Source organism: Chiloscyllium plagiosum, unplaced genomic scaffold, assembly GCF_037043375.1.
Source record: "Chiloscyllium plagiosum isolate Xiang-an unplaced genomic scaffold, Cpla_swu_hap1 HiC_scaffold_36, whole genome shotgun sequence".
NCBI lineage: Eukaryota > Metazoa > Chordata > Chondrichthyes > Orectolobiformes > Hemiscylliidae > Chiloscyllium > Chiloscyllium plagiosum.
In genome coordinates, this window is record NW_028270174.1 from 4942540 (window position 1) to 4966078 (window position 23539).

The following is a 23539-nucleotide window of genomic DNA, read 5'->3' on the forward strand; positions in this document are numbered from 1 at the left end:
CTTTGTTCCCAGAAAACTTGTCTAAACATCTAAACAGTTAGAGAAAGAGAGTGTAGCTTTAGCCCTTTCTGCTGGGAAACGAGTGCAAATTTTGGATCAACTATAACCCCAAGAGCAACCTCAGTGACATAACCAATGGAGGAGGCAATGCTTTAACCTGAAACCTGGGCTAGGAGAATGGTAAAACCTGGAGAGTCGCACTGTGTGCTAACCTGGGAGAAGAGTGGGCAAGTCCAGTTTTTGTATCCTGACCTTTCCAAAACCTGGCGATGTGCCAGTGGATACTGAGCAGTTCAGTCCTTTTTGTGTTTACATTTTTATGATATATAATAGTAAGTAATTATGAATTAAAAGTTCGCATTTGGCTTTTGTTCAGCTTTTGGTGGTTGGCTGAAGATCAGCTTTTGAAGATTGAGCTAGATGCAAAATAGTGGATTCCAATTGTAGATATAACTCTTAATAATTTTGAGACCTGACTATGTTTGAACAAAGTAGACAATAGTGTGAAACGCTGCTGCTGTATTGAGCGTTTAGCTTCTACGCTTCACCTGCAATATGTGTTCAACAATGATGAAATTTTACCAAATGTTCTGGAGGTAATCACTTAAAACTAATCATGTAGCAGAGGCAAACATTGAGTAATGCATCAGAGAGGGAGAGACCACCCATGACATATTCTTCGAGAACTAAACTTTCAAAAGCAGTTCTACAAAACTTGTTTTCTCATCAGCTCATTCAGAGATGTTATTATGTACCTTCAGAACAGGTGGGCCTTGAACCCAGGTTTCCTGGGTCAGAGGCAGGGTCACTATCACAAGTGCCCCTCATGATTAACGTTGTTCATTATTTAACCTATTTTCCCTAATAGCCTGTTCAGAGAGGTTATTACACCCTAACCTCCCGGTTCAGGGATAGGGATGCTACCTGTATCTCTGCGCCACAAGGAGACACATAATTATAACTTTGCTTTCCGAACAACCTGTTCAGGAATATTACTTCACACCTCTGGATTAGGTGAGATTGAACCTGGACATCCTAGTCCAGTGATAGGGACACTGCCACTGGACCACAAGAGAGCCTCACGCAATGAATATTTTCTGCAGTCAGACTAATTTGCTCCACTTGCACCTTGTTCCTTCAGTGATGAAATACAAGAAAAGTGACGAAGATGAGTCTCTAAGGGACAAGCTGTCCAAGGTGAACATTCGATCAATTAGGAAAAAATCCAACCGTGTCACCAGTCACTTGAAGATCCTGACCTGGGGGGAGCTGCAGGTATTTTCCTTGTTATTAACATTGTGAGCATTTTAAACACTAGATCAATTTAATCCTCAACTGTGTTTTGACTCCATATCCTCGTTGTCACAAGATTATCTACGTCCACCTCTATAATAGCGCCTATCTCTGTCTCAGCCTGTGTGCTGCAGAAAACACTCCCAGCCTTGGCTTCGATATATTCTAGATTCAACTATTCCAAATGCCATGTTGGACTTGCACCTCCTTCATCGCAGCAAATTTCTGATGTCCTGTTTCTGAACAAGTGCTGTGGCCAAAATGGTTTTGCTAATCCAGAACCTCAGGCTAATTCTGGGGTCCTGGGTTTGAATTGTGCTATGGCAAACAGTGGAATTTGAATTCCATAAACTCTGAACTAAAAGCTAGTCTGATGGTGACTGTGTAATGATTGGGTGTAACCTTTAGGTTAACTAACTTCTGCTGTCCTTACCCAGTGTGGACTACAACAGATCCACAATATTACCTCCTAACTGCCCTCTGAAATGGCCCAGCAGACCACTCAGTTGTATCAAAACCACCGCTAAGTCGAAAGAAAGGAATTGAATTGGACAGAACACCTAGCACCAACCTAAGCACAGGAACCAAGAACTGCAAACACAGCCCCGTTGAATCCGACCACATCCTCCTTACTTACATCTGGGGCTTGTGTCAAAACTGGGAGAAGGGTCCCACAGCTATCCTCATCACATGGTCATCCTCCTGGAATCAGCCTTTGTACACCATGCCCCAGACACCATCATCAGCACCCATCCCAGCAGAGGTCTGGTCTTAGTTTGCTTGCATGCACTGCTGGAGTTTAACTAGCTGAAACCACACAGATTGGCAACAGGGAAGCACTGGTAAGCCATGGCACCTTGATGGTTTGAGATTGACTTGCAAATGTTGTTTCCCACTGGGTAGGCTGAAAATCTGTAACTGAAGTGGTAATGGCTTATCTATTGGCAAGTTGGAAGCAAGATGTTTGTGTGTGTTTTCATAAACTGTAATCCACACTGTAATCTAATCTAAATCTAAACTGCAAACTGCATTTGGTTATTTACAGGTCAAAGATGAGACATTCGATAGAGAGGAGAAAATATTTCGAAACCTGGAAAAGGCTGTGAGACTCTGTGCAAAGAATACTTTCTGTTACCATCAAAACATTCAGGTAAGGGTCAATGTTGTTATTGAGTTGATTATTCACAACATTTTTCCCAGGTTTGTTTTGGTGACTGTAATTACAGAATGACAGCCACTTTTTGCATCTGTTTCATGTGTAAGTTATCAGGAACTGAGCTGTGTCTTCGTCTGTGGAAACATACATGAAGACTGGAAAGATGATAAATTTTATGCATTGTGTGGAGTAAACTTTACTACTAAGTTAGAAAAATGTTAAGAATAAAATGAAAGATGACAAAAAGAACATTTCATCAGCAAAGTTCCTGTTATTGGGTCTGAGCAGAGCTTTGAATGAATTTGCTTGGGCAGGACTTTATGATCAATGTGCACAGATGCGTGAATGGGTAGAAGATTTTGTTGGGCTTCCCAGACGTAGCACAAAAGTAAGAAGGAATCTATTGAAACCATCTACGTTGGTGAAGAGAATTGTTTCATACTATCAGCGGACTTCACAGGACTGCAGGGAAGTGTTTTCCATTCTGCCAGCATCAAAGAAGAGCCAAAGGATGAAATTGCTGCAAAGTTAGCCATGAGAAGCTAATGCTGAGAACAAAAATGAGCAGTGCAACCAGCCAGAGGTCATTGGCTAATCTTCAGCTGAGGTTGTGGGGACAGCAGAACAGGTCACTGAACAGACTGAGACAGCAGGTTTTACTTTGATTGCAGTTGATGAGCCAACACCAGTTCAAAAGCTCAAGTACAAAAATTTGAGTTCAATCTTTTTATCCTACAATAAATAATCAGCAATGACAAAAGACAGTGATATGTGGAGAATTTGGAGTATTATGCGCAGTTTTGGACCCCATGTCTCAGGAAGGATGTACTGGCCTTGGAGTGTGTTCAGAGGAGGTTCATGAGAATGGTCCCAGGAATGAACAACTTAACATATGAGGAACGTTTGAGGACTCTGGGTCTATACTCATGGAGTTTAGAAGGATAAGGGGGAATGTCATTGAAACATGCAGCATACTGAATAGCTTGGACAAAGTCGATGTTGGGAAGATGTTTCTGTTAGTAGGAGAGACTAGGACCCGAGGGCATAGTCTTAGAGTAAAGGGAAGACCCTTTTAGAACGGAGAGAAGGAGAAACTTCTTCAGTTAGAGAGTGGGGAATCTATGGAATTCATTGCCACAGAAGGCTGTGGAGGCCAGGTCATTGAGTACATTTAAGATGGAGATAGATAGGTTCTTGAGTATCAAGGGGATCAAGGGTTATGGGGAGAAAGCAGGAGAATGGCAGAGCAGGCTCGATGGGCCAAATGGCCGAATTTCTGCTCCTATGTCTTATGGTCATATATAAGCAGCACTTCTCCAGGACTACGACCATGGAATATCAAGTTCACCAGGAAGATACCCACAGAGAGTGAATGAATGAAGATACCTAACCTACCGAACAGGGTGTTATTAAGAATTACATGTGTCAACACAGGTCAGTCAGCAGATCGAGAATAATGATTCACCTGAACAAAACGGAGATAAGCTACAAGCTATTCCATGGAGGCCAGACCAACATAGCAGCAGCAGCACAGGGCAGCATGGTGGCTCAGTGGTTAGCACTGCTGCCTCACAGCGCCAGGGTCCTAGGCTCGATTCCAGCCACTGACTGTGTGGAGTTTGCACATTCTCCCCGTGTCTGTGCGGGTTTCCTCCGGGTGCTCCGGTTTCCTTACACATTTCAAAGATGTGCAGATTAGGTGAATTGTCCATAGTTGTTAGGTACATTAGTCATGGGGGGGGGGGTGGTGGGTTACTCCTTGGATAGTGAGTGTGGACATGTTGGGCCAAATGGCCTGTTTCCACACTGTAGGGAATCTAATCTAATCAAGAAACATCAGAGTTTAGGATAAAATTAGAAACAAGGAAGAGCCTGGTCGAAAACTACAAGGAAAATGGTATTTGTTTTGACGGAGTAGTCATCTTCCATGATTAGGGCTGGTGTGGTAGTGGTAAATGTTCATGTATTTCCGTACCTGAGAGGATATGGGGGACGTGGTGATTTGGGGGAGGGGGGAGAGGGGTGAGGTGAGAAAATGTTGGAGAGAGTGCTGTTTCATGTAATAGTTTTAAAATTATTAATATTGCAGAATGTATTAGGCTCCAACTGATCTAATGAAGTCCCATTATGTTGAATGGCAAAAGCAGAAGTTCAGCCCTACAGGGCTATATTGTGATCACTCTATTCAGGGGTGTTATGACACACCTCTGGAGTAGGTGGTCTTGAACACAGGCCTCCTGCCACTGCATCACAAGAACCCTGTGTTCAGCTCTAGATCCTAATGTGTCATTTCTGATAAACTTACTCTTAGTTATTAAATAGAACTAACTCATTGCAGCTATTGGAAGGATATTGTGAAACTTGAAAGGGTTCAGAAAAGATTTACATGGATGTTGCCAGGGTTGGAGGGTTTGAGCTATAGGGAGAGGCTGAACAGGCTGGGGGTATTTTCCCTGGAGCGTCGGAGGCTGAGGGGTGACCTTATAGAGGCTTATAAAATCATGGTTAAAAATCACACAACACCAGGTTATAGTCCAACAGGTTTAATTGGAAGCACTAGCTTTCGGAGCGACGCTCCTTCATCAGGTGATAGTGCGTTGCTCCGAAAGCTAGTGTGCTTCCAATTAAACCTGTTGGACTATAACCCGGTGTTGTGTGATTTTTAACTTTGTACACCCCAGTCCAACACCAGCATCTCCGAATTATAAAATCATGAGGGGCATGGATAGGATAGGGTCTTCCTTGGGGTAGGGGAGTCCAGAACTAGATGGCATAGGTTTAGGGTGAGAGGGAAAAGAGGGGAAAGGGGCAATTTTTTCATGCAGAGGGTGGTACGTGTATGGAATGAGCTGCCAGAGAAAGTGGTGAAGGCTGGTGCAATTGTAACATTTAAGAGGCACCTGGATGAGTATATGAATAGGAAGGGTTTGGAGGGATAGGGGCCGTGTGCTGGCAGGTGGGACTAGATTGGGTTGGGATATCTGGTCGGCATGGACGGGTTGACCGAAGGGTCTGTTTTCGTGCTGTACATCTCTGTGACTCTATGACCAGTTGACCAAACAAGTATTGACCCTTAGACTCTAAATAGAAATGAGGATTGGTGACATCACCTGACTGTAATCACAAACTGCTGGTGATCAGTTCCACAAATCTGACAAATTCCAAAACTCAGGGCCTAGTATCTGTGATACAGTCACCCTCAAATTTTTAATATGAACTGCCCACAGCCTAGCCCACCTTTCATTCTTGAACCTTATTTTGTTAAAATTCTTTTGAACCAAGGAATAATTATTGTTGTACCATAAAACAGGTTTTGATGAGGAGTCAGCCAACTCAAAATGCTAATTCTGCTTTCTTCCCATAGATACTGCCAGACCTGCTGATTTTTTTCAAGAATGTCTGTTTTTATTTCATATATCCAGCATCTGCAGTTCTTTGTTTAATTTTCATGTGGCACATCTCTCCCAGGGATGCCCACCTTGATAAAGTTCTGTTCCTCTGTCTGACAGGACTTCAGTCTAACCTTTCTCCTTGTTCACCATCATTATTTGTGTTTTCTGTCCTGATATTTGAGAATTATTGTTGAATCTTTTCTTGCTCAGGAAGGCATGTTACTAGCTGTCCAGAATGTGCACAGCCTTCAGAGGATTGTTCAGGATTGCAACCACAACAACGGTGACTCTCTTCAGGAATTGAAGACCTACCAACATTCCTTTGAAAGTTTTGTAAGTACCGGATCTGATCTGAGAATTTTCTTCATGTTTCAGCTGCCAGATCCTCTTGGAGCATTCGTGAAGTCACTGGGAATTAAATGTTAATCTCCTGAACAATGCTGGGAGTAAAGGTGCAGCGCAGGTGGCTCAGTGGTGAGCACTGCTGCCTCACAGTGCCAGTGTCCTGGGTTCAATTCCAGCCTTGGGCAACTGTGTGGAGTTTACATGTTCTCCCCGTGTCTGTGTGGGTTTCCTCCCATATCCAAAAATGTGCAGGTCAAGTGAATTATGCATTACTCAGGGGTAAATGTACCTGGAATGGGTCTGGATGGGTTACTCTTTGGAGGGTCGGTGTGGACTTGTTGGGCTGAAGGGCCTGTTTCCACACTGTAAGAAATCTAATCTAATCAACAACAAAAAAAGACAAGGAGAAAAAGCCAAGGATTATTATGTAATATTGTTCACGTTTTCTTCATTTTCCTGAAGTATTTTGACTTAAGGTTAAATGAGTGATTCTGGAGAGAACTGTTGAAGTGCACAGATTGGTTGGAAGTAGAAGATATTGGGATTAGACCACGAGGACTAGGCCCTGGCACCTAGAAACCCTGTGAGAATGTGACCTGCCTTTGACCATTTTAGTCATTGGTTTTGTGCCAGATTACTGTGGGCTACTATTTTTAATGCATGATTATCTTAGTGATTATGTTAAAATGGAGGAACAGAACACTCAATCACTTCAGCATCAAGAGCTACTGCTGGTCATTGAACTCCCTCCTTCAGTTAGAACTGATTCAATGCCAGGGCAAGGGGCTGAATGGCCTCCCCCACCCCCCGTCTCATGAGGAAAGGTTAGGTAGATTGGTCCTGCAATCCATGAGGAGTGACCTTATTGAAATAAATGAGATTCTTAGGAAACTTGTCAGGGTCAATGTGGAGAGGTTGTTTCCCCGTGTGGGAGAGTCCAGGGACCAGACAGCATCATCTCAGGACAAGGGGTTGGACATTTAAGATAGAGATAGGGAGGAGTTTTTTTTTCCCTCTCAAGAGGAGTGTATCTGTGGAATTCTTTACCACAGAGGGCTGTCAAGGCTGTGTCATAAGTATATTCAAGACTGAGATTGATAGATTTTTAATCAGTGAAGAAATTGAGGTTTATAGAGAAAAGGCAGGAAAGGTTGAAGGTTATAAGATGGTAAGATATAGAGGCCATATTAGGCCATTCAGCCCATTGAGTTTGCTTTGCCATTCAATCATGGCTGATGAGTGAAAAGTGATGCAAAATATCAGCTCACTTCCTCTGCCATTTCTTTGATCATTGTTTCTGCTTCTTCAGTTCATTTTTTAAACAGTCCAATGTCCACTGTTACCTCCCTCTTACTTTTCAGAGATGTAAACAACTCTGCTACAGTCTTTTTTTGAAACTAGCTAGCTTCTTCTGATAGTTCATCTTCCTCCCCAGTTCTCATGCTCGTCCAGTTATCCTCTGCTGGTTTTTAAAGGCTTCCCACTAATCTTCACCACATTGTATGCTTTCTCTTATGCTTTTATGTTCTCCCAGACTTCCCTTGTCAGGCATGGTTGCCTCATCCTTCCATTAGTACGTTTCGTCTTTGTTGGGATGAACTTCTGCTGTGCCTCTCAAATTACCCCCAGAAACTCCTGCCATCGCTGCTCTACCGTCTTCCCGGTTAGGCTCCCTTCCAATTAACTCTGGCCAGCTCCTCCCTCATGTCTTTGTCGTTCCCTTTACTCAATTGTAATACCATTCCATCGAATTCCAGCTTCTCCCTGTCAAACTGCACGGTGAACTCTGTCACGTTATCGTCACTGCCCCTCAGGGGTTCCATCACCTTCAGCTCCCTAATCCAGTCTGCCTCATTACAGATCACCAAATCCAGAAGTACCCGTTCCCTTGTGGGCCCAACCACAAGCTGCTCCAAAAAAAAAACCACATTACAAACACCACAAATTCCTTTTCTCGAAATCCACTACCGATCTAATTTTCCAGTCCAACTGCACATTGAACTCCCCCATGAGTATTGTAATAGTACCTTTCTTACATGCCTTTTCTATCTCCTGATGTTTGGTCTGTCCTACATCCTGACTACTGCATGGAGGCCTGTACATAACTCTCATCGGGGTCTTTTTCCCTTTGCAGTTCCTCGAATCTACTCACACAGATTCTATGACTCCCGACTCTATATGATTTATTGCAATCAATTTAATTTCATTTCTTACTAACGAGGCAACCCCACCCTCCCCTTCTATCTGCCCATCCTTTTGATAGGACACGTATTCATGGATATTTAGTTCCTTGCTCTGATCCCCTTGCAGTCACATCTCTGTGATACCCACAACCTGCCAATTTCAGTCTACGCTACAAGCTCATTGACCCTTGTTTTGGATTCCACATTCATTTAAGTGCAACACCCTCAGTCCTGCATTGACTGCCTCCCTTCTCATTGTCTCATTATCTGCTGTGCATGAAGTTAGATTCCTGACCCTTGCCCTCTCCTATTACTTGTTCTCAAAATTTTAACTCTGCTGACTCCTCCCCCTTTAACTTTCCATGGAACGGAACCCTTGCCCCTACTATATCGTTTGAAACCTTATCCACAGTCCTAGTTATGGGATTCGCCAAGTTTCTGGTCCCAGTCTGATTAAGTGGAGCCCGTCCCATCTGAACAGCTCCCTCCTTACCCAGTACTGGGGCCAATACCCCATGAATTCAAACCTGTTTCTCTGACATCAATCTTTGAGCCACACATTTACATCTTTAATCTTACGTTAATTTGCTGGTGGCTCAGGGAGTTACCTGGAGGATGCTACCTTTGTGGTTCTGTTTTTTTTTAAATTTAGCTGCTAATATTCCCTCAGCAGAACCACTTTCCTCTTTCTACCTACACTGCTGGTGCATCCGTGGATCACGACAACTGGATTTTTCCCCTCCCACTCCAAGCTCCTCTGCAGCCCAGATGAGATACCCTGAACCCGGGCAGCAGGCAGGCAACACAGCCTTCGAGACTCTCAATCCTGGCCACTGAGAACAGTTTCCATTCTCTGACTATCCTATCCTGATTACAATTACATTTCAGTTTTCTCTCCCCTCTTGCACAGCTCCTGGTACCACGGTGCTATGGTCAGTTCAACCTTCCCACAGCCCCCTCCCCGCTCCCATCGACATGGAGTAAGCAGCTCCCACTCCCCCGATATTCCCTGGTCCACTGTGCCCTTTCCCACTCCCCTGATACTGCCTGACCCACTGTGCCCTTTCCCCCGATATTTCCTGACCCACTGTGCCCTTTCCTGTTCCCCCCGATACTCCCTGACCCACTGTGCCCTTTCCCACTGCCCCTGATACTGCCTGACCCAATGTGCCCTTTCCCGTTGCCCCCGATACTCCCTGACCCACTGTGCCCTTTCCCACTTCCCCCGATACTGCCTGACCCACTGTGCCATTTCCTGTTCCCTCCTCATATTCCCTGACCCACTGTGCCCTTTCCCATTCCCCCCTGATATTCCCTGACCCACTGTGTCCTTTCCCGTTTCCCCCCCCGCTACTGCCTGACCCACTGTTCCTTTCCCGTTCCCCCCAATACTGCCTGACCCACCGCACCCTTTCCCATTCCCCCAGATATTCCCGGACCCACTGTGTCCTTTCCCGTTCCCCCCAATACTGCCTGACCCACCGCACCCTTTCCCATTCCCCCACTTATTCCCTGACCCACTGTGCCCTTTCCCACTGCCCCCGATATTCCCTGACCCACTGTGCCCTTTCCTGTTCCCCCCGATACTCCCTGACCCACTGTGCCCTTTCCCATTCCCCCCTGATTCTGCCTGACCCACTGTGCCCTTCCTGTTCCCCTGATACTGCCTGACCCACTGTGGCCTTTCCCACTGCCCCCGATATTCCCTGACCCACTGTGCCCTTTCCTGTTCCCCCCGATACTCCCTGACCCACTGTGCCCTTTCCCATTCCCCCCTGATTCTGCCTGACCCACTGTGCCCTTCCTGTTCCCCTGATACTGCCTGACCCACTGTGCCCTTTCCTGTTCCCCTGATACTGCCTGACCCACTGTGCCCTTTCCCCCGATATTCCCTGACCCACTGTGCCCTTTCCTGTTCCCCCCGATACTCCCTGACCCACTGTGCTCTTTCCTGTTCCCCCCGATATTCCCTGACCCACTGTGCCCTTTCCTGTTCCCCCCGATACTCCCTGACCCACTGTGCCCTTTCCTGTTCCCCCCGATATTCCCTGACCCACTGTGCCCTTTCCCACTGCCCCGATACTGCCTGACCCACTGTGCCCTTTCCCACTGCCCCGATACTGCCTGACCCACTGTGCCCTTTCCCACTGCCCCGATACTGCCTGACCCAATGTGCCCTTTCCCACTTCCCCCTGATACTGCCTGACCCAATGTGCCCTTTCCCGTTGCCCCCGATACTCCCTGACCCACTGTGCCCTTTCCCACTTCCCCCTGATACTGCCTGACCCACTGTGCCATTTCCTGTTCCCCCCTGATATTCCCTGACCCACTGTGCCCTTTCCCGTTCCCCCCTGATATTCCCTGACCCACTGTGTCCTTTCCCGTTTTCCCCCCGCTACTGCCTGACCCACTGTTCCTTTCCCGTTCCCCCCAATACTGTCTGACCCACCGCACCCTTTCCCATTCCCCCAGATATTCCCTGACCCACTATGTCCTTTCCCGTTCCCCACAATACTGCCTGACCCACTGTGCCCTTTCCCATTCCCCCTGCTACTGCCTGACCCACTGTCCCTTTCCCGTTACCCCCAATACTGCCTGACCCACCGCACCCTTTCCCATTCCCCCAGATATTCCCTGACCCACTGTGTCCTTTCCCGTTTCCCCCGATACTCCCTGACCCACTGTGCTCTTTCCTGTTCCCCGATACTCCCTGACCCACTGTGCCCTTTCCTATTTCCCCTGATACTCCCTGACCCACTGTGCCCTTTCCCATTCTCCCCAATACTCCCTGACCCACTGTGCTCTTTCCCATTCCCCCGATACTGCCTGACCCACTGTGCCCTTTCCCATTCCCCCTGATACTCCCTGACCCACTGTGCCCTTTCCTGTTCCCCCCGATACTGCCTGACCCACTGTGCCCTTTCCTGTTCCCCCCGATACTGCCTGACCCACTGTGCCTTTCCTGTTCCCCCCGATACTCCCTGACCCACTGTGCCTTTCCTGTTCCCCCCGATACTACCTGACCCACTGTGCCCTTTCCCACTGCCCCCGATACTGCCTGACCCACTGTGCCCTTTCCCACTGCCCCAATACTCCCTGACCCACTGTGCCTTTCCTGTTCCCCTGATACTGCCTGACCCACTGTGCCCTTTCCCACTGCCCCCGATACTGCCTGACCCACTGTGCCCTTTCCCACTGCCCCCAATACTACCTGACCCACTGTGCCTTTCCTGTTCCCCTGATACTGCCTGACCCACTGTGCCTTTTCCCATTCCCCCGATACTCCCTGACCCACTGTGCCCTTTCCCATTCCCCCTGATACTCCCTGACCCACTGTGCTCTTTCCTGTTCCCCCCGATACTCCCTGACCCACTGTGCCTTTCCTGTTCCCCTGATACTACCTGACCCACTGTGCCCTTTCGCACTGCCCCCGATACTGCCTGACCCACTGTGCCCTTTCCCACTGCCCCCAATACTCCCTGACCCACTGTGCTCTTTCCTGTTCCCCCCGATACTCCCTGACCCACTGTGCCTTTCCTGTTCCCCTGATACTCCCTGACCCACTGTGCCTTTCCTGTTCCCCTGATACTCCCTGACCCACTGTGCCCTTTCCCATTCTCCCCGATACTGCCTGACCCACTGTGCCCTTTCCCACTGCCCCCAATACTCCCTGACCCACTGTGCCCTTTCCCACTGCCCCCAATACTGCCTGACCCACTGTGCCCTTTCCCATTCCCCCCGATACTGCCTGACCCACTGTGCCCTTTCCCACTGCCCCCAATACTCCTTGACCCACTGTGCCCTTTCCCACTGCCCCCGATACTGCCTGACCCACTGTACCCTTTCCCACTGCCCCCAATACTGCCTGACCCACTGTGCCCTTTCCCATTCTCCCCGATACTGCCTGACCCACTGTGCCCTTTCCCACTGCCCCCAATACTCCCTGACCCACTGTGCCCTTTCCCACTGCCCCCGATACTGCCTGACCCACTGTGCCTTTCCTGTTCCCCTGATATTGCCTGACCTGCCGTGTTTCTCCAACTCCCAGAATTACCGCTGTCTTATTCGAGAAAGCCACTTTTCAGAGAAGCTTGTATTCATCCTCAACAGTGAACATTGTGCACATCCAAACTCAAGTTTTTTTTCCATCTGTTCACCAGCTGCATACAATTAAAACACAATGAATATACAATTAACACCCACCACCTGCCAGTTCCCCTTCAAGTTGCACACCACCCAGACTCCGAATTATCTCCGTTGTTATGGGTCAAGACCCTGGTGACCCTTCCCTAACTGCACTGTCACTTTACCAACACAGTACAAGTGGACATCTTCCTCAGGGCAGTTGGAAATTACGCAGTAAATGCTGGCCTACCCAACAATGTCCAAATCCAATGAATGACATTTTGAAAATTCAGAACAGAGGACAGACACTTTGATAGACTGTCCCACTCATCTTGTCCCAGGCTGACCCCAGAGACTCCACACGGAGCAAGTGGGAAGGAATTTCTCTTCCTCTTGTTCCCTCAAGGATTCCACAGCGATGTAATATTTTTAAAGGTGGACCTTATCTGGCTGGGTGACTCCCTCTTGTGAAGTAAAATGTCTCAGAGGAGTATTGTTGACAAAGTTTGACTGTGGGACAAATGAGGAAATATTGGGTTAAAGAGGTGGGTTTTACAGAATGGTAAGAGAGAGATTGAGAAATGGAGCAGTTTTGTCAGAATTCTCGGAATTCCAAAGTTTAAGGCCCAGGCAGCTGATGGCACAAATGCTGTTTTTTCAAAAAATTCATTTGTGTAGGTCTTGCTATCTCAGCCAGCAGTTATCGTCTGTCCCTAATTGCCCAGGTAAGGACGGCAGTTCCCTTTCCTAACGGGCATTAGTGACTTGAGGGGTTTTTCTGACAATCGATAATAGTTTCAATAGACACTTAATTCCAGCATTTTATTGAATTCAAACTCTACAATCTGGGAACATTATTTGAGTCTCTGGACAGTCTTGCAATAATACCACTATTACATCACCTTTACCCAATGATGGAACAATGAAAGTTTGGGAAATGAAAGGGGACAGAATTGGAGGTGTGCAGAGATCTTGGAGGGTTGTGGGGCAGGAGAAGGTTATAGAGATGGGGGATGAATGAGCCATGGATGTGTTTGAGCACAAGGATGAATCTTGTACAAGTGGGATGCTGCCAGACTGGGATTCAGTGTTGGGCAGAACACCTGCTTGGGTCTATCTCTAACCCCAACCATAACATCTTACTCCTGACTTATCATTTCAGAAAGATCGTTTGGAAAGGCTCGTTGTGACGCCACTTGCCACGTTACACATCCTATTTTCGACTCCTCAGAAGCTCATACAGAAGCGTTATGACAAATTGCTCGATTATGTCAGCTGCCTCAAGCAGTCCGAAAGCATGAGAGACAAGAGGGAGGCAGAGGAACTGAACGAGGCAAAGAAGGATTATGAAGCATTGAATGGCCAGTTGGTGGAGGAACTTCAGAAGTTTAACAAGGCGGCAAAGAAAATACTAATTAACTGCATCTTCTGCTTCATGGCTGTCTTCAGGGACCTCATGAGCTCAGCGCTGCAGGCCTCCCCACCTGTAAAGACCATCCTGGTGGGTTTGAACCTGTGGGTGAGGGGCTTCAGTTCACCGAATTTACCTTGAAACCATTTCATTAACATGTACTGCTGAAATTCTCTGGTACTCTGCTCAGATGGATTGATTTAGAAGTATTGAAGATTAAAGGATTGTCTCATTGAGATTTTGAAGCTGGTAAAAGGATTTGATGAGGTAGATAAGGTATATCCTTTGACGGGGGAGGGTGGAACAGAGTCTAGAATGAGGAGACATAAACTTAGGGCTAGGCTATTTAAGAGGCAATGATAGATGACACTTCTCCACACAGGCTACTGATTATAACATTGCGCTATACTCATGGTGTGGAGCAGAAGTTATTGCCGTCTTTAAAAGGAGAGATATTTTAAGTACGGATGAGTAATAGATGAAATTTGGATTGTCTGTGTGCAGTGCCTACATCATAGTTTCTGACAATATGAATCCATTACCCTCTGCGGTACATTGAAATGTAAACACCCATTGACTGTTCCTGGGCCAAGCAACCTCTACTGCACACCATGGTTACACCAGGGGGCAGTGCGAGCATTCTCTCAGCAGTTCCATTCTGTATTTCAGCTCACACAATCATGGTTCAAATGCCATTGTTGTTGAATCAGAGACAAAAAATACTGCAGATGCTGGAATCCAAAATAGACAGGCAAGAGGCTGGAAGAACACAGCAAGCCAGGCAGCGTCAGGAGGTAGAGAAGTTGACATTTCAGGTGTAACCCTTCTTCAGGACTGGGGGTGGGTGTAGGGGGGAGCTGCAGATAAAGGGGGTGGCGGGAGCAGGATGGTGAAGTGGAGATAGGTGAAGACAGGTAGAGGAAACGACCTCTACATCCCATTGGTCAATGGGAGGAATGAATCCAGTAGGTGGCTGTGAGCAGTTGAAGGGATGAGGAGGGGCTGAGAAGGGAGTCGAGGGATGGGGAGGGAGGTTATTTAGAATTAGAGAATTCAATGTTGAGTCCTTCGGGCTGTGGGCTGCCCAGGTGGAAGATGAGGTGTTGTTCCTCCAATTTGCGGTTTGGTTCACTGTGGCGTTGGTGGAGGCTGAGGATGTTGAATCATATAATTCAGGAAGAATTGAAAAATGTGGCACTGGAAAAGCACAGCAGGTCAGGCAGCATCTGAGGAACAGGAGTCAACATTTCGGGCATAAACCCTTCATCAGGAATGTCAGAGAGGAAGGGTGCTGAGAAATTATTCAGGGGAGCGGGGGTGGGAGTTGAGGTTGGGGCTGGGAGTAAGGTAGGTCAGAAGGTGATAGGTGGATGCAGGTTGTGGGTAATTGTGATAGGTCAGTGGGGAGGGTGGAGCTGATAGGTGGGAGGGAAGGTGGACAGATAGGACAGGCCAAGAGGGCAGTGCTGAGTTGGAGAGTAAAAACGGAAAAGCAGTTCAGGAATAGGCCTTTCATCTTGTGTTGACTCTTTGAAAAACTAACCACTTGCCTCTGTCCTTTGCCTACAGCCCCACAATTTATTTTTTGATGTTTCTAGTATTTATCCAGTTCCCTTTTGAAACTTTTTAACTGAACCTGCTTGCATCACCCTTTCAGGCAGCGTGGCCCAGATTACAACTCCCCTCTCAGTAAAAAAAAGCAACTTTTGTTTGTCTTGTCTCTGCTTTGTTTGCCTGGAACCTACCTGGGGAGCTTTTTAAACTCCTTGGTATTTTCCCCCTGTTAGATTTTGCTGCCACTTTACAATCACTGATTTCCACTCTTCCTCAACAATGAAATGAGTTAGTAAACCAGTTGTCACCACTGCTTCCAATGTCTGTAAAAATATAAAGAAATGGAAAGAAATAGGAAGCCTTTAAACCTTTTAGCCTGTGTTGTTCCTGTTGTTAATCTGTGGTTGTATATCTGTTCAGGAGTTCAGATTCTTTCAACATTCTAGATAATTGAGTTTACTTTCGCTGGAGGATGTAGAATTTGCAAAGATACCAAGGGGGAAATGAGAAGCCTTTGATTTTTTTTTTAAACTCAGGGAGTTATCTCCTGAAATTAAGGTGGCCTGGTGACTCAGTGGTCAGCATTGTTACCTCATAGTTCCAGGGTCCCAGGTTCGATTCTACCCTGGGCTGACTGTGGAGTTTGCACATTCTTCCTGTGTCTGTTTGGGTTTCCTCCCACAGTCCAAAGCTGTGTGAGTTAGGTGGATTGGCCATGCTAAATTCTCTATAGCATTCAGAGATGTCTAGGTTAGGTGCATTAATGATAGGGTAGGGGGGATGTGTCTGGGTGGGATAATTTTCAGAGGGTCAGTGTTGGGCCAACTGGCCTGTTTCCAAACTATAGGGATTCTATTCTATTTTTTAAAAAATGCACTCCTAGAAAGGTAATAACTTTCCAATGGGAATTGGATCAATACTTGAAACGGAAATGAATGATAAGGCTATGCCAAGACAAAGAGGAGGGGTAGCATGGCTCGCTCATTCAAAGGTACATGATGGGCCAAATGGCCTCCAGCAGTCTGTACAATTGGATAACTACTGACGGGTCATAACCTGGTTTGTTTTTATACTTTAGGTTTCTCCTTCAGACAGGGTTCAAGACAGGAAAAAGCAAGCCATTGAAGAAATTCACAGTTTGTCATTTGGTAAAGAGTTTGGATCTCAGAGAGTGATTGAAAGGAGGACCAGCTTAGAAGAACGGTCAAAGAAAAGATCATCTGCCTCCGTGGTTAGTCAGCACTGTCCTTTCTCATTAAGATGCATGTTTTATGAGTGTAAAAGAACTGCCCTTCTTGCCATCTGTTTCTCAGTAGTGTAGCATTGACAATGCCTGTTATTTTTGTACTCGAGTAGTTTCTCTTCTGAATACATTAAAAGTTGCCGCAGTCCTACCAGACCATGGAGTGCTCCCTCATTAGAGAGATGACTGGTCATGGTTTAAGCTGAGGGTCACTGTGCCTCAGAGTGAGGAGAGAGGTTGAGAAGGAGAGTCCTTCAGGGTAACCTCAGCCGGTGATAGGAACGGAACCCACACTGTGAGGTCTCTCTGCATCGCAAATAGACCACCCAGCGAACTGAACTTCCCCCCTCCACCCCAGTATATTGTTGGCCGCCTGAAATAGTAGCTCAGCTTCTGGGGATCTAGGCTCTGGAATTCCCTCCCTAATCCTCTCAACCTTACTCTTTTATCCCCCATAGGATGGTACCTTAAAATCTACCTTTTTAAACCAAACTTCATGTCGCCTGCGCTCATCTCTGGTTATGTGTTGGATGCCAGATATTGCTTCATGGTACAAAGTTTCACATTGGGAAGTTTTTGATTGTCAAATGCACTGCAGACATGGAAGCTCCTGTTACTAAGGTCTTCCTGTATCCAGTCAGTTTGTTTTAATAGAACATAGAACAGTCCAAGTCCTTCAGCCCTCGATGTTGTGCTGACCTTTAATGCTACTCTAAGATCAAGCTAACCTACCTCTCCCCTCCCCAATCTATCCCAGATCCAACCCTCCAACTCGGCACCACCCTTTTGAACTTCTACCATCTGTCCATCTTCCTTCCCAAACCTCTGCTCTGACATATCACCATCCATACCCATCTGCAGCCACTTATCGCCTTCCAAGTACCTTCCACCCCCAGCCCCACACCCCTCCTATTTATCTCTCAGCACAACCCTCCCCCCCCCCCCCCCATCATTCCTAATGAAGAGCTTCTGCTGGAAATGTTGACTCTCCTGCTCCTTGGAGCGGCTGTACTTTTTCAGCCATCCTTTTTGAGTCTGATCTGCAGTCCTCACATTCTCCACCATACCCTACCTTTTACTATCAGTCACGTGCCTATCCAAGAGTCGCTTAAATGTCCCAAATGTATCTAACTCTACTACCACTGCTGGCAGTGCATTCCCTCACCCCCCACTCTCTGTGTAAAGAACCGACCACTGACATCTCCCCTACACCTTCCTCCAATCACCTTAAAATTATGCCCCCTCATGATAACTATTTCCACTATGGGAAAACATTTTCTAGTTATCCACTCTATCTATGCCTCATCATCTTGTCCACCTCTATCAAGTCACCTCTCATCCTTCTTCGCTCCAATAATAAAAGCCCTAATTCCCTCAACCTTTCTTCATAAGACATACCCTCCAGTCCAGGCAGCATCCTGGTAAATCTCCTCTGCTCCCTCTCTAAAGCTTCCACATCCTTCCTATAATGAGGCGACCAGAACTGAACACAATATTCCAAATGCAGTCTAACCAGGGGTCTATAGAGCTGCAGCATAACCTCCCAGCTCTTAAATTCAGTCCCCCGCTAATGGGACTTTCTCAATGACCTCAGTTCAAACAAAGGACAACATTTCAAGAACAAAGACAGAAATTGCTGGAAAAGCTCAGCACGTCTGGCAGCATCTGAGGAGAAAAATCAGACTTTACGTTTCAGATTGAGTAACCCTTCGTCTGAGGGGTCTGGAGTTCTGAAGAAGGGTCACTGGAACCGGAACATAAACTTTGATTTCACTCTACAGATGCTGCCAGACATGCTGAGCTTTTCCAGCAATTTCTGTTTTTGTTTCTGATTTACAGCATCCGCAGTTCTTTCTGATTTCATTTGGAAGTCAACACTTCATTATTGTAAACCCAAGGTCTCTTGGTTGCCCTGTTCTCTGAACCTGTGACCCTTTTCCTCTTTTCCGTTCCACTTCAACTTTGACATTTGTTTTTCTGATCTAGTTCTTTAGGAAAAATATGCTGCATCCTCTGAAAATTCAGGAACTCAGCCCTCCAAAACAGTTGAGGCCTTTTTAAATTTTCAGACTGAAATTGATGGGTTTTTGTTCAGTGAGGGTTATGGGATCAGGCCAGTCCAGGAGGTTAAGATACAGTTGCGCTATGATCTAATTAAGATGCACAACCTCGAATAACCTCCTCCTGTTCCTGTTACCCATTTTGGATCAGTTTGTTAATTATTCCAAATGTTCATTCCATGTCAGCAGTGCATTCCCAGTGCTTACCCACTCCATCTATCCAAGAGTAGTCTCTGCCCAATTTACACAATACCCAACCCCCAAACACCAGGCCTTGTTATTATATAGTCTGATATTACACATAGATTAGAGTGGTGCTGGAAAAGCACAGCAGGTCAGGCAGCATCCGAGGAGCAGGAAAATTAACTTTTCGGGCAAAAGCCCGAAAGCCCTTCCTGATGAAGGGCTTTTGCCCAAAACATCAATTTCCTGCTCCTTGGATGCTGCCTGACCTGCTGTGCTTTTCCAGCACCACTCTAATCTAGACTCTGATTTCCAGTATCTGCAGTCCTCACTTTTGCCAGCTAGTACACATAACCCATTGTTAGCTGCTTACAATCCCCATTCATTCTTCCAGGTTGATCATTATCCTCTCTTTTCTCTATCCAAACTGCTCTTCTCTCTCTTTGGGCTCTATCTCCACCTATCATTTACTCCTTACCCCCTCCCCCACCCTATTTTCTGTAAATAAAAACCAACGTTTCCCTAGCTGGGAAGGGCTTCCCGATGAAGGGCTTATGCCCAAAACGTCGATTCTCCTGCTCCTTGGATGCTGCCTGACCTGCTGTGCTTTTCCAGCACCACACTCTCAACTCTGATCTCCAGCATCTGCAGTGCTCACTTTCCCCTAGTTTTCCTAAACACTGCCAGTTCTGAGGAAGGGTCTCTAGGATCTAAAGCATGAACTCTGATTTCTCTCCACAGATGCTGCCTGACCTGTTGGGCTTAGCCAGCAGTTCATGTTTTCATGATACAACATCCGTCCGCTTTCATTTTTTCTCTCTTTCATTCATTCTCTCCACTTCCCTCTATTCCTATAATTTTTCTTGATGTTCCTCTTTATCAGTTAACGTATGGTTCTCGCTCTTTATTTTGTTAAATTTGTCCATTTACCTCAAAATATTCTACACTGCACACTTTTTCTCCTCACTTCTTCACTGAGTTGAAATTATGACTCACCACATTGACTTCTAATTTGTTTAATTATGGGTGGCATAGTGGGGGGGACATGGAAGGTCAGTGATTAATACTGATGCCTCACAGCACCAGGGACCTACATTCAATTCCAGCCTCGGGCAACTGTCTGTGTGGAATTTGCACATTCTGCCCGTGTCTCCACTGGTTTCCTCCCACAATCCAAAGATATTCAGGTTATGTGAATTGGCCATGCTAAATTGCCCATAATGTTCAGGGATGTGTAGGTTAGGTGCATTAGTCAGGGGTAAATGTAGAGTAATAGGGTAGGGGAATGGGTCTGGGTGAGTTACTCTTCAGAGGGTCAGTGTGGACTTGTTGGGCCTGAACGCCTGTTTCCATACTGTAAGGATTCTATAATACTATAGATACCAAACTATGGAATTCAATTTCTCTACAATATTCAGCCTATTAAATTGCATGTTAACTTGTGTCTATATCACTGCTACTTTTCCTACTTATCTCTTTCATCCTCCTCTCCTCATCCTTCTTGAATGCTGATTCCTTGTGAAGATGTATTTCCAAGACTTTGGTACCTCGTCCACCTGACTGCCCTTCATTGGCGAGTCTAGAGACTGAGCAATTTCATTACAAGTGGCATCAGATCCACTCCTGCAACTGTCTTCACCCTTAATCTGATACATAAAAGGGTAGAATTATTTAGAATTAGGTGCTCTTTGCCAGTCAGATGAATACTGTCTCAATTTAAGGGCAATGGTTGATGCAGTGGTCAATTGGCTAGATTAATAATCCAGAGGACTAGACTTCTGCAATTGAAAGTTACTTGCTGTGATGTTGACCATTAAACTGATAAGTGATTGTTGTAAAAACTCATCTGGTCCATGAGCACCTTAACATGTGACTCCAGAACAACATCATGTGGTTGACTCTAAACTGCCCCCTGGAATGGCCTCGTTAAGCTACTCAGTTCAAGGGTAATTAGAGCTTGGCTACAATCTCATTAATTCACAGGACGTGGGCTTTACTGGCAGGGTCAGCATTTACCACGTATCTCTAATTGTCCTTGAGGTGATTATGGTGAGCTGTTTTCATGAACAACAGCAGTGCATGTTCCATAGGTATACCCACAATACCACTTAGGAATAGAGTTCCAGGATTTTGACCCAGCAACATTGAAAGAATGACAATATATTTCCAAGTCAGGGTGATGTGTAGCTCAGAGGGGAATTTACAAATGGCGGTGTTCCCATGTATTACAATAGAATAGAATCCCTTCAAATCCAAGTCCACACCAGCCCTCCAAAGAGTAAACCATCTAGTCTCATTCCCCTACCCTATTACTTTATATTTACCCCTAATTAATGCACCTAACCTACAATTCCATGAACACTATGGGCAATTTAATTTGGCCAATTCATCAGACCTGCACATCTTTGGATTGTGGGAGGAAATTGGAGCACCCAGAGGAAATCCATGCAGACACCGGGAGAATTACAAACTCCACACAGACAGTTGCCCGAGACTGGGAACCTTGGTGAATTTCAGCAGTGCATCCTCTGGATGGTACACATTGCTGCTACTGTACTGTTCACTGGTGGTTGAGAGCGTAGATGCTTGTGGTTGTGTTGCCAATCAAGTGGACTGCTTTGTCGTGGTTTTCAAGCTTCTTGAGTGTTGTTGGAGCTGAACCCATCCAGGCTTAGCTTCATCAGGTGGACAGGATTCAGGGAGTCAGAAGCTGAGTTGCTCCTTGCAGTATTCATAGTTTCTGACCTGCTTTTGTAACCACTGTATTTAAATGATTGTCCCAGTCAGTTTCTGGTCAGCAGTAATCCCCAGGATTTACTTGTGGCACATATAGGCCAGACAGGATAAAACTTCCTAACCCAAAACATAGTGGCGAATGAAATGAGTCTTTACAACAAATGAACTGGTTCTGATGAAGAGTGAGTGGGCTCAAAACATTAACTCTGTTTTCTTCCCAAGTTGCCAACCATACCAAATCTAGAAATGCTGAGCTGTGCACTGCTCACCCACCCCCTTCACAAACTTAAATAAAACAAAAAAACTGCATATGCTGGAGATCTGAAACAAAAAGAGAAATTACTGGAGAAGCTCAGCAGGTCTGTGGGGAGAAAGCAGAGTTAACACTTCAAGTCCAATAACCCTTCTTCAAAACTTCATTCTCTTTGACTTTTGGAGCTGTGATTTTGTTCTGAGGTATTTACTGGTACTTGGTTTACTTCTGTTCCTCAAAGCCTCAGGCTCCCCAACAGACTGAAGATGTCAGGGCTAAGCTCTTGGCCACACACAGCCCTGACAAACTCTTTCAGGCAAAACGAAAATTCAATGCTGCCCAAGATTTAGATGCATCTCTTCATGAGGGGGAAATCGTGGCAGTCCTTGAGAAACAGGATCCTCTCGGGAGTGTGAACAGGTGGCTCATTGATACAGGAGGTGAGTGTTTCCAATTCCCATCACTCTACGTTGAGTTGAACTTTGCTGGTCTTTTAATATACTGCTGTTTACAGTCATAGAGATCTATAGCACAGAAAAAGGCCCTTCAGTCCAATGTGTCCAAGCTGGTGAAAAATAACCATCTATTTATTCTAATCCCGTTTTCAGGCACTTGGCCCATAGCCTTTTATTCCTTTTGTTCCATCACAACTGCACATCCAAATATGACTTAAACTTCTGAAGAGTTCTGCATCTACTGCCTTTGCCAATCCACTCCATTGCCCTTCTTGTATGAGCGGTTGTGTTATAATCTCAGCTGATGTTACTCCTAGTCAAGACACATCGCAGACTGAAATCTCTCTTGATAGATCGTATTTCGTGTTTCTTTTGGAATAGCAAGGTGGTCTCCCCCTGAAACACAAACATTCAATGTTATGAATTTGACTTTAATGAAAAAGCATAAGTTTATTAAGCAAGCTATATTAAGATAGAATAGAACAAACCAGACAACTTACATATATCTCAACTGTAATGATTTTGAAAATCACGGTAACACATAATGCTATTAATCCATAAAAACGCAAATCTCCGTACAGTACCCAAAAGCACCAATTGTACAATACTAACACCAGAGTAAAATCACCACCTCTAGCATCTCTATAGGTAACTGTGATTTTCACATCCAGTCTGCAAAATGTTCGTGCACCTGAGCTTAAATGTTCTCAGCTTCAAATAATCTCTTCAGGTTTTTATTCAAACACTCCTGGTCTGAACTGTTACTGAACTTCTGGCCTTAAGGTTATTCATTTTTTCTACATTCCTCCTTTACACATCCAACTTCATCTGAGACTTTTGCAGAAACATGCAAATTTGAAACTTCAAAGCAAACTTTTGTTTTTCAAGGTATGGGTGTTTTCCCTAAGCTTAAAAGTGCCAGTCCCTGAAGTTAATATTTTAAATCTTAATGCAGTTATTTACCTTGCTTAGTAACAGACTTGGAGAAAGTGTGGACTGCAGATGCTGGAGAGTCAGAGTTGAAAAGTGTGGCACTGGAAAAGCACAGCAGGTCAGGCAGCATCTGAGGAACAGGAGAGTTGACATATCAGGCATAAACCCTTCATCAGGAATATGGGGGCGCAGGGGGCTGAGAGATAAAAGGGGGATG

At 45.7% G+C, this 23539-nt stretch overlaps 1 protein-coding gene across 1 annotated transcript in view; it reads left to right on the forward strand.

The window, feature by feature from the left end:
* arhgef38 (Rho guanine nucleotide exchange factor 38) overlaps nucleotides 1-23539 on the forward strand; it is a 91948-nt gene that overhangs the window by 55004 nt on the left and 13405 nt on the right. The window contains exons 7-12 of the mRNA XM_043674467.2: nucleotides 1142-1275; nucleotides 2339-2443; nucleotides 6052-6174; nucleotides 13657-13995; nucleotides 16538-16690; nucleotides 22176-22374. Coding sequence (XP_043530402.2) covers nucleotides 1142-1275; nucleotides 2339-2443; nucleotides 6052-6174; nucleotides 13657-13995; nucleotides 16538-16690; nucleotides 22176-22374 — 1053 coding nt within the window. The remainder of the gene's footprint in view (nucleotides 1-1141; nucleotides 1276-2338; nucleotides 2444-6051; nucleotides 6175-13656; nucleotides 13996-16537; nucleotides 16691-22175; nucleotides 22375-23539) is intronic.